Consider the following 10,317-nt stretch of genomic DNA (forward strand, 5'->3'; position numbering starts at 1 on the left):
TAAACTCTACTACATCCCTACCGAATAGAACATGCACCAATAGCTTCGACCAATACAGAAAGAGATAAAAAGTAGCTTATGTCACTCTCCATCCCTTCAACTATCTCCACTAAAAAAAACACGTCAATTCGTCGCTCCGTTTTGCCGTGAAAGACGGACAAACAAACAGACACACACACTTTACCATTCATAATATTAGTATGGATTAGTTTGAGAGCGTCACTTTTGGCAGTGAATAATCCGATCTAGTATCTAAAACAAATATTTGATGTATCTTAACGTTCAAATCTAGTCAATAGCTACGTACAGTCAAGTGTAAAAATATGGGTGCGTACAACTTATCAAAAATATGTCCCATAGCACTTTATGTCGGCGGAATAAGGTCTCGGTACATATTTTTGAGCGGATAAAATCGATACGTATTTTTGCACTTGACTGTACGAGTAGGCAAATACAGTGCGATTAAAATCAGTTAATGATTTGGCTTTTCCCCTTCGGCTCTTATCGGGATCGCATAAGTGCGAGCAAGATATAGTCCCATTTCGAATTGAACGGAATAAACTTAAACAAACTGCTGTAACTGTCAAAGTAACACGTGCAGCTCAAGTCAGGGGGTTCTCAAAGTAAAGGACGACAGAAAAACAAATAACTTTTAACCAGTTATTAACGACTTAAAATCGTGAATCAATCGAACACGATGACTGTTATTTATTATGTTAGTAAGTCAAAATAAAAATCGGTCCAAACTTGACGAAGTTCTGTCATATCAGATACTTAAATTTATAACAACCTTATGCACCATCGTACATATTTATTTTGAAGACGGTTTTAATTAGCCATTAAAATTCACTACCACATATTCTCGAAAGTTGCTGAAAAATAATGTTTAGTGGCCCGCTGCTTGGTCGCCCAGGTACATTTCCACAGTGATACAGACAGTGTAGTGAATTTTTTTTACTAGTGCAATAAATAAACTATCCGACAAAAACGGCTTTTTAATTAGGGTTCCGTAGTCAACTAGGAACCCTTATAGTTTCGCCATGTCTGTCTGTCCGTCCGTCCGTCCGTCCGTCCGCGGATAATGTCAGTAACCGTTAGCACTAGAAAGCTGAAATTTGGTACCAATATGTATATCAATCACGCCAACAAAGTGCAAAAATAAAAAATGGAAAAAAATGTTTTATTAGGGTACCCCCCCTACATGTAAAGTGGGGGCGGATTTTTTTTTCATTACAATCCCAACGTGTGATATATCGTTGGATAGGTATTTAAAAATTAATAAGGGTTTAGTAAGATCGTTTTTTGATAATATTAATATTTCCGGAAATAATCGCTCCTAAAGGAAAAAAAAGTGCGTCCCCCCCCTCTAACTTTTGAACCATATGTTCAAAAAATATGAAAAAAATCACAAAAGTAGAACTTTATAAAGACTTTCTAGGAAAATTATTTTGAACTTCGTAGGTTTAGTAGTTTTTGAGAAAAATACGGAAAACTACGGAACCCTACACTGAGCGTGGCCCGACACGCTCTTGGCCGGTTTTTTCAATAAATAGTATAACAAAACGTTTTGTGTTCAAATTTATTTTCGTGTAAACAGAGACATTATTTGTGTAATGGAATATGTACCGGCCGCACCTTTGTTACCATAATTGTGTAATGGAATATGTACCGGCCACACCTTTGTTACAATAATTCCGGCTAATTTAAAATAGGAATATAGATATAAAATCCGAATGTACATAGTATATATTGAGATATTCTTAGAACAATACTAAATACAGTTACAACGTAACCAAACATAACGCCTTTGTTTCCGCTGGGGTGCGAAGCACCTGAAAGACAACTCCTGTCCTCGTATGACAGATCACTAGATAAAGACGAAGCGTCGGGAATAGCGATGAGGGGAAACAATAGTCAGAGCGGTGTGTAAATCATTTCACAGAATCTCAGCGAGTATTCTCGTATATTGAGGACAAACTAATGCCATGAATCTGATGATATTTAATAACATATTAAAACTGTTTTGTGAAAATGTATCCATGGAATGTAAAATGTGGTGTATTAATGTATCACTCAGCACTATTAATTTGCCAGTAAAACCTTTCTCTCTAACATTTAATCTTTTTTATCCGGAGCTTAAAAAAGCCCAGACGCATAGTTTGCCACCTACTGCGTGAATTGGTAAATATGCAAGTGGCATCAAAGATACCTCAATAACGTTACCGTCATTGCCTTCTTCATGATGTGAGAACTTTTACATGACTTGAGAGTTTATTACATCGCGGTATTTTATTAATATGCTAAATTGTATGTAGCCTTAATAAGTCCACAGTGTAACTAAAATCCCATGTGGGTTAGCGCGCTATGTGTGTAAGGAAATATGTATGAAATATGTACATATGTAATTTACATTCTGTGAATCGAATTATTTCCTAATCGTGTCGTTTACAGAATAAATTATCAACACATTAATGCAGGTTACAGCAACATGAATATGACATAAAATAATTGTTGAGCCATTTACTAATTTTGATAATTGCTGTAGAGCAATTATTAACATTTACACAATTTAATATGTTTCACACAGAAATTTAAATACTGTGTAGTAAAGTAACTGCGTAGTACTTTGTTACAAACTTATAAAATTATTAAGTCCTCTAATATCTCTCTCTCTCTCTCTGTAAGTTATCTCTAATATGCTTAGGAGTGATAAGCAAATGCAAATAGCCTTTGTACTAAAAGAGAACGAGGGTTTAATATTGTACAGATGTGGTGAAAAAAGCTTCCTTCCTTCGGAAACGTCCGTATTTGTCATGTTAGTTCAGTCAATGTCAGTACATCTTGTACTGAGACTGATTGAAATAGCATGACACGTTCGTACGTTTCTGTAACAATACGAAGGCAACTCTTTTCGCATTACATCTGTAGGTACTAAATATTGCTGTTTTTGCTGATTTAGAAGTTCAAGGCGATATTTTTAGTTTGAAACTCGCGTTGCTATTTAATTTGCAATTTGGTGGTGGTATATTATTCCAGCATCAATTTTCAGTGCAGAAACCGTCAGCAAACTTGGCACCTGTGGCCACATGCTTCTTAGCAAAAGTCAAATCCTAACTTTGGCAACTAGTATGCAAATTAAATACTTTAGACTAATTGATTCTGGTCTTGTTTAAACTTCATTAGGATTCACACAAATTCAGGATATGTTTAATGGAAAAAAAATATTTCTCTGGACAAACTGAACTTTTGTATATGCCCCCCTATTATAAATTTGCAAAATAAATGTCTAAAAATCTTATCTTAACATTATTTTTTCTTAACAACGAGGCTTTTTTAAAACTTATTGAACGTAGCCGAACTTTCGCGTTTTTAAAGTAGCAAAAAGAAAGAAAATTTTATTTTTGACACCATGTTCAGACCCAAGAGAGGTTTATTTTCTGTAAATGACCTGTTTTAAAAAGAAGTCAGTAGTTTAAATAAGACTTGTAGAAAAAAATCTCAATAAGGCTTCAAAGGCTTTATCAGTGCACCTAGCCAACAATAGGGAATATTTTATCTTATCTTATCTTAAATCTGCAGATAGAAATATATAAAGGGGCCCTTACGGATACACTTCGACCCATCGGGATCTTTTGTGCAATTACCCCCTACGATCCTAAGATCCTTCAGCTATTCAGGAGCTTCTCGACCATCTCCACGTATCGGATGATGAGGCTCATGGGTAGCTCTCTGAAGTCCTTCGGTGCCAGGTAGCCTGCTCCAAAGTTCTTCATTCTTTGTCTGGCGAGGGCGTGACATTCACACATTAAATGTCTGACGGTCTCTTCCTCTTCGCCACACATGCGACAATCAGTGTTGTCGGCGTGTCCCATCTTGGCCAAAATTCCTTTGACCCCGTAATGGCCTGTGAACACCCCCGTTATAATTTGGAGTTGTCTTTTGCCTAGCTTCCCTAGCTTTTTGCTCCATCCAGAGTCTACCCTCTGCATAAAGAGCTTTGAATGCTTCAGACCAACCAGGGCATCCCACTCTTTTTGGTGACTAGCCTTTGTTTGGTCTTTCATAGCCATTCTGATGGTTCCTTGTGAAAGGCCCACATAAGGTTCCGGACCTATGAAGTTGTCTTCAGATCCGGCCTTGGCAAGTTCATCAGCGTTTTCATTGCCAATGAAGCCTTCGTGCCCCGGTATCCATACCAGTTGCACCTTGTTTTGCCTTCCAAGCTTGTTAAGAGCTTGGATGCCGTTTAATACCAGTCTAGAGGTAACTCTGGGCGATGTGAAGGCTTTGAGTGCCGCTTGACTGTCGCTGAGTATATAGATAGTCTTACCTTGGATTTGTCTAACTATATTCTCATGTACACAGGCAATTATTGCATATGTCTCGGCTTGGAAGACCGTGGCATAATTGCCCATGCTGATACTACCACTGTAGTCATTTGCATAAATGCCTGCGCCCGTACCAGATGCCATCTTGGACCCGTCTGTATACCAGATGATGGTGTTGTCATCAGGGGTGGGTGTCTCCAGCCCCTCCTTCCATTCGGCTCTAGTATGGACTTTGGTTTTGAAGTTTTTGTGGAAGATGAATTTCGGTTGCATTTTGTCGCAGCCCATACTCATCAGCCTTCCCATAGAATTGTTGTATTCCATGCTTGTGTGTTTAGTCTTCGGCATGCTATCGCTCCAGAGGCCTGTTAAAGCCAGCCGGTGTAGCGATTTCAGTGCCTCAGACTGTATCACTAGATGTAGCGGCGGGAGATCCAATAGTACCTCCAATGCTGCTGTTGGCGTCGTTCTGAACGCACCCGTTATAGCCATGCATGCTGTCCTTTGTACCTTCATGAGGACATCCTTGCATGTGCTCAGTAATGTCCTTGGCCACCAGGCCAGGCTTCCGTACAGGATTATAGGTCTCACCATCATGGTGTAGATCCACCTTAGTACCTTTGGGTTTAAACCCCATGTTTTGCCGTAAGCTGACCTACACATTCCAAACACTCTAAGTGCCTTGGCTGTGGTCAGTTCGACGTGTCTTTTCCAGTTCAGTTCTTTGTCTAGTGTTACCCCTAGATATTTCACTTCATTGGAAAGTTCAAGTACCCTTCCATAGAGCCTTAGTTGCTCCATGCCAGTAAGGGCCCTTTTCCTGGTAAACGGTACTACCACTGTTTTGCCTGGATTGATGGAGAGTTGTTGGTGGTTACACCACCTCTCCACTTGCCTCAGTGCTGTATTCATGATTTCTGACACCGTTCCCGGGAATTTCCCGTTTATGAGTATCACTAAATCATCTGCATAACCCACTGTATATACTGGGCCCTTATTTAGTTCTTCCAAAAGTGAGTTCACTACCAGGCTCCATAGAGTCGGAGAGAGAACCCCACCTTGTGGACAACCTTTTGTTGCTGTGGCTAGTAATTCTTCCCCCATGAGGGAGGACTTAATTAGCCGGCTGTTCAACATATTACCTATCCAGCGGCAGATGGTAGGTTCTATGCCATGTTTGAGTGCAGCATTATTGATTGCACCATATGTGGTGCGATCAAAGGCACCTTCGACATCCAGAAATGCAGCAAGACATAGTTCTTTGTTTTCTATGGCCTGCTCCGCTCTAGTTGTCACCAGGTGTAGTGCTGTCTCCGTGGACTTGCCCGGCTGGTATGCACATTGCAAGCGGTGTAGTGGATGTCTCTTGAGCGGACCATCCCTGATGTGTCTGTCCACCAGTTTCTCCAAAGTTTTAAGGAGAAATGATGATAGACTTATGGGCCTATATGATTTGGCTTCTGTGTAATCCTCTTTGCCTGGTTTGGGCAAGTATGTTACCTTTACTAACCTCCATGCACGTGGTACATGTCCGAAGGCAATACACGCTTTGTACAGTCTACTCAAGTGGGGTATAAGTACGTTAGCGCCTTCTCGTAGTAGTATGGGGTAGATTCCATCTGGCCCCGGGGCTTTATATGGCTGAAATGTCGATAATGCCCATTGTATTTTGTTGTGGTCTACTACCTTTTTCGACGTGTCCCAATTATGCCTGGTCGTGCGAGTGCACTGTTCCGTAACACTAATTGGTTCATCGTCTGGTACACTCTGATTTATTATCGAGCCTGGAAAGTGTGTGGCACACATCACCTTGAGGGTCTCTAGCCCCGTTTCAGTCATTCCACCATCACTCCTTCTAATAGAGGTGAGTGGGACTGACTTCGTTGTGGCTAGTGCCTTCGTGAGTCTCATGCCTTCCGGAATGGAACCGATTTGATCGCAGTGGTTTTTCCACGCTTTCCTTTTCGCTTTTCTCACTGCCTTGCTATACTCTGTGAGTTTTCGCGCGTAGAGCTCAAAATCATTACTTCTTTTGGCATCGTTAAAGACAGCCCTAGTTTCTTTCCTGAGTTTTGCTATCTCCGGATTCCACCAGGGTACCTTCTTCGCCAGGATTTTCTTTTCCGGGCAGTTATTTGTCCAAGCCGTATGGACGGCTTGCCCTATTTTGTCAGCTTCAAGTTCTATGTCAATAATAGAGTTTAGCTTACCATTGGGGTTTCCCAGGTCCGCCTTAAGGTCATCCTTGAACGATAACCAGTTGGTATTCCTGGGATTCCGTTTTAGTATAACTTCTACTTTGATCTTAGTGGTATACCTAAAGCATATATATCTATGGTCCGATAAAGAAATCTCCCCAGAGACATGCCATGAACTAACTTTATTACTTGCGTTGTTGGACGCTAGCGTTATATCAATGACCTCACCTCGCCTAGCATTGACGAATGTCGGCTCATTGCCTTTATTCAAGAGTTGTAGTGAAGAGCTTACCAGGAATTCCAGTACCTTCTCTCCTCTTCTGTTGACATCCGAGCTTCCCCAGATGACGTGGTGTGCATTCGCATCGCAGCCGATGATCAGGTCAGTGCTCGCCCGGCTGCCGTAGTCGACGAGATCCCGCAGTTGTGTGGTGATGGGATCCGCCGCCTCGTAAGGAAGGTAGGCTGATGAGATGACTAGTGCCTTACCCCCCCCTTTATTCTGGATCTTGACCGTGGTCAGATCCCTGGAACAGAAAGCATTTAGAAGCATAGCATCAATGCCGGTTTTAACATAAATACATGTCCTCATATTACTTTCGGAGCAGATATACAGTATCGTCCCGCCAGTACCATTCAAGCCTCTTATCTCTCCCTTGTAAATATATGGTTCCTGAATAAGGGCAATGTCGAACTTGTCGCTTTTTAGCTGCCTGGCCAGAAGGGCAGTGGCGGCCTTATTGTGTTGTAAATTTATTTGTACACACCTTAGCCCCTCCATTACGGCGGTTAGTGTTTGGTGGTGCTGAGATCAGCGGCCACCTCCTGGACCGTGTTGTCGCAGGACATGGGCGAAGTGGTGCCCTCCAGGTAGAGTTCTTCCAGACCGCGCAGGTCCTCCGAGCCCACCATCGACGAGATCGGTGACGACTCTCGGGCCCAGCGCAGCCCAGCGAGACTCTCCCCGACTAGCACCACTTCCCCCGCCTCCGACCGGTCCCCAGCCACCTCCGCAGGAGCGCCAGGCGGCGCGTCCCGCTCCGGGGCCTCCCCGTCGCCGCCCCCGCGGCGCCCGCAGCCTTGTCGGCCGCCGAGTCCCCCTCCCCCCGTCCGTACCGGGCTCCACCCCAGCCTCTTCATGCTCACGCTCCTTCCCCGTCTCCAGGAGCTTGAAGTGGCTGGTGTCGAGCCCCGAGTGCAGAACGTAGCCGGCCTCCCTGATGACGTCAGCTGACACCTGGTCCATCAGGACGATGCGCCTGGTGTTCAGCTCCGACATCACGGTGTCGACCACCTTCCACTCGTCGGTGCGGAGTTTGGGGTTGCGCCTCTGCATCACCCGCAGAGCCAGCGCCACGTCCTGACTGCCATCAATCGCCGTACGCCAGGCCATCTTGACCGGTTTCGGCAGATCTTTGGCAGCCACGACGACTTCAGGCGCCGCCCGCCGATCTCTCCTCTTCCGATCACCGAGCGGAGCCATCCCACTGCGTCGCTTCCTCCGCAGGTGATGTGAAGCGCACCCCCGTGACAGCACCTAACGTGATGTCGGGCATAGGATCGGCCGCCTCGTCTAACGCCACGAGCAGGACGCTCACTATGGCCGACCTATGCTCCAACAACACCTTCTCCTCTGGAAAGGTCACTGGGACGATGGCCATCTTCTCGCTCGCCGCTACCTCAGCGAACGTCCCCCCCACCCTTGTTCGCTTGTGGTCGCCAGCGAGCAGAGAAGAGTCGCCACTGGCCCCCAGTGACCTCTTAGTTGCCTGCCTCCCCGCCCCACTAGTGGAGGGTCCGGCCCCCTCTTGCGCGTCTCGGTTCGCCCGCGCCTTCGCACGCCTCTTCTGCCTCCTGGTTGGGGCTACTCCTCCACCCGACTGCGCATCCACACCCTGGGGTGCAGTAGCGTCGTCAATGGCGCCCGGAGCCGCCCCACCAGAATTTGGAAGCGGCACGTCCCTCCCGCAGTTGGCCGTTGCTCCGCGGCCCATCCCCCAGCACCAGCGCTAGTCGGCTCCCCGAGGGTGCTTGCTTTGCGCCCCCACTCTTCAACCCTAAGGGAAGAGACGGGTTGGTGCTGTTGGGATGGCCAGCTCCGCCGTGGCCCCTACGCTTGGCCCCCGTCCTAGCGGACGTCCACGTGTTGCCGCTGCCAACGCTCGTGGATCTGTCACAGACAGCCCCACTAATCGCTGGTGCAGCAACCTTTGCGCTATGCGCCTTCGCCTCATCCCGTACGGGTACGGCGTCCCCTCCCCCGTCGTTACAGGTACTTTTGTATCCATAAAAAGACAATGAAAAATTTCAGCAAACTGGTTCCCCACCCACCACGGAGCCACACATTTGGAATGCATTGAAGCATTAGGGCTACCAAGTCTGCTATAGTAATCCAGGATGCGTTGTCTGTGAATCCGCACGGTGCCAAAACCCTGGTCAGCTCCTCAGCCGACGCAGTGAATCGTGCTCCGCCGATTACAGACCCCTACACCCCAGAGAACTAACCTTGTGGCCATCTGACTGGACACGGCAGCCGATTGATCCTAGCTGGCTAGACTAAGACCGCCCGTGTGAGATGAATATGGAGCCAAAGGAGCTTCGCCTAACAGGGATAACGACCGCAGACCCCTGCTTCGCCTAGACTCCCAGGATCTCCTTCTCCACCCGTACGGGTCCCCGCGCACGGCACAAACACGCGGGTGGCATTCTACCGCCTCCCATCCTTCTTTGTGGATGGGAAGCCCGCTGCGACATGCCACGTCATCGCCTACGGCTGATTATACGGGATACGGATCGTTGTTTGCCATCACCATCCCACCCCTACAGACTCGTCCTCATAAAGAAGTCAAGCCTACAGCGGCGTCATCATGATGGCAAACATTGCGACCCATCTGAGGGATATGGATAGGTTGGGATTACACTAAGGGTGTTTTACAATGGTTCACTCACTTGGCCCAGTTGGAGGTGCAGTCATCCGGATGACAACACCTACTTCCGGTCCTTGTGTCTGCTCCCTTGCAAAACTTGCCCTACGAAGGTTCAACTGGTTGTTTCCGTTCTTACCTGTTTCTACGGTAGAACCAGGCAGTTAACAGGCGGTAACCTCGGGAAGGAGCACAACCAGTTTTGCCTCGGGGATCTCTGCAACCTGTGCTACTCCCGAGACCATTCACCATGCCAGCTACCGGACAGGTATCTGACATAGAGACAGACCCACCGCAAGGAGCGACCGGTCGCAAATTATCACTTGCACATGGACCCGCCTCCGCCCTGACTGTGACGTCACTCAATTAGATTTCATATTAATTCCATATAAACAAGACGTTAAAATTCGTTTTGAAAGAAAGAAGAAAGAAAGAAAAGACGTTTATTAGCACAGCATACTTATAACTAGCTTAATCTAATTGTACATAATAGTGGATTGCGCTAAAAGGTCATTACTCAGCTGGGTGTCTCGGCGTGAGCCACATGGCCCGCTCCGCGACGCTGATTTTCAGTAAGGACCAGGAGTTGGACTAGGTGGCACCACAGAATATATAATAGTACAAGTACAGAAGGCTCACTCCTTTGATATTCACAAAATGCCGCCATTCTAAATTTATACCTACATTAACAAACGGACCGGGCGCGAGCAGCCGACATTGTATTCTATTGCGCCGTGCGAAGGTCGTCACCACTGAATGGGCCGCGAACTCGCGGCCGCCGGCATGTACTTTTAGCGCGGCAATAGAATCACGGAGTGAGCCGCCCCTGGTGGCACTCAGTAAATGGACAGTTCTTAAAAAGAAGCT

The 10,317-nt window shown here is 46.2% G+C and overlaps 1 protein-coding gene across 1 annotated transcript; it reads right to left on the reverse strand.

The window, feature by feature from the left end:
- Positions 1-205: 205 nt before the first annotated feature.
- Positions 206-7,307, reverse strand: LOC125230384. The gene is made up of 2 exons (XM_048135523.1): positions 6,716-7,307; positions 206-252 (listed from the first exon to the last, which is right to left on the reverse strand). The coding sequence occupies exons 1-2, from the start codon at positions 7,305-7,307 to the stop codon at positions 206-208; spliced, it is 639 nt and encodes a 212-aa protein (XP_047991480.1).
- Between the last annotated feature and the right edge of the window lie 3,010 nt (positions 7,308-10,317).

This window comes from Leguminivora glycinivorella, chromosome 10 (genome assembly GCF_023078275.1).
Source record: "Leguminivora glycinivorella isolate SPB_JAAS2020 chromosome 10, LegGlyc_1.1, whole genome shotgun sequence".
In the NCBI taxonomy this organism is placed as follows: domain Eukaryota; kingdom Metazoa; phylum Arthropoda; class Insecta; order Lepidoptera; family Tortricidae; genus Leguminivora; species Leguminivora glycinivorella.

Excerpts from the sequence above, each read along its gene's own strand:
- LOC125230384 (XM_048135523.1), bottom strand. The coding sequence starts at position 7,307 with ATGGAGGGGCTAAGGTGTGTACAAATAAATTTACAACACAATAAGGCC. Across the intron at positions 253-6,715 it reads GCTAGCGTCCAACAACGCAA|ATACTAGATCGGATTATTCA; the intron begins GTAATAAAGTTA and ends TATTTGTTTTAG.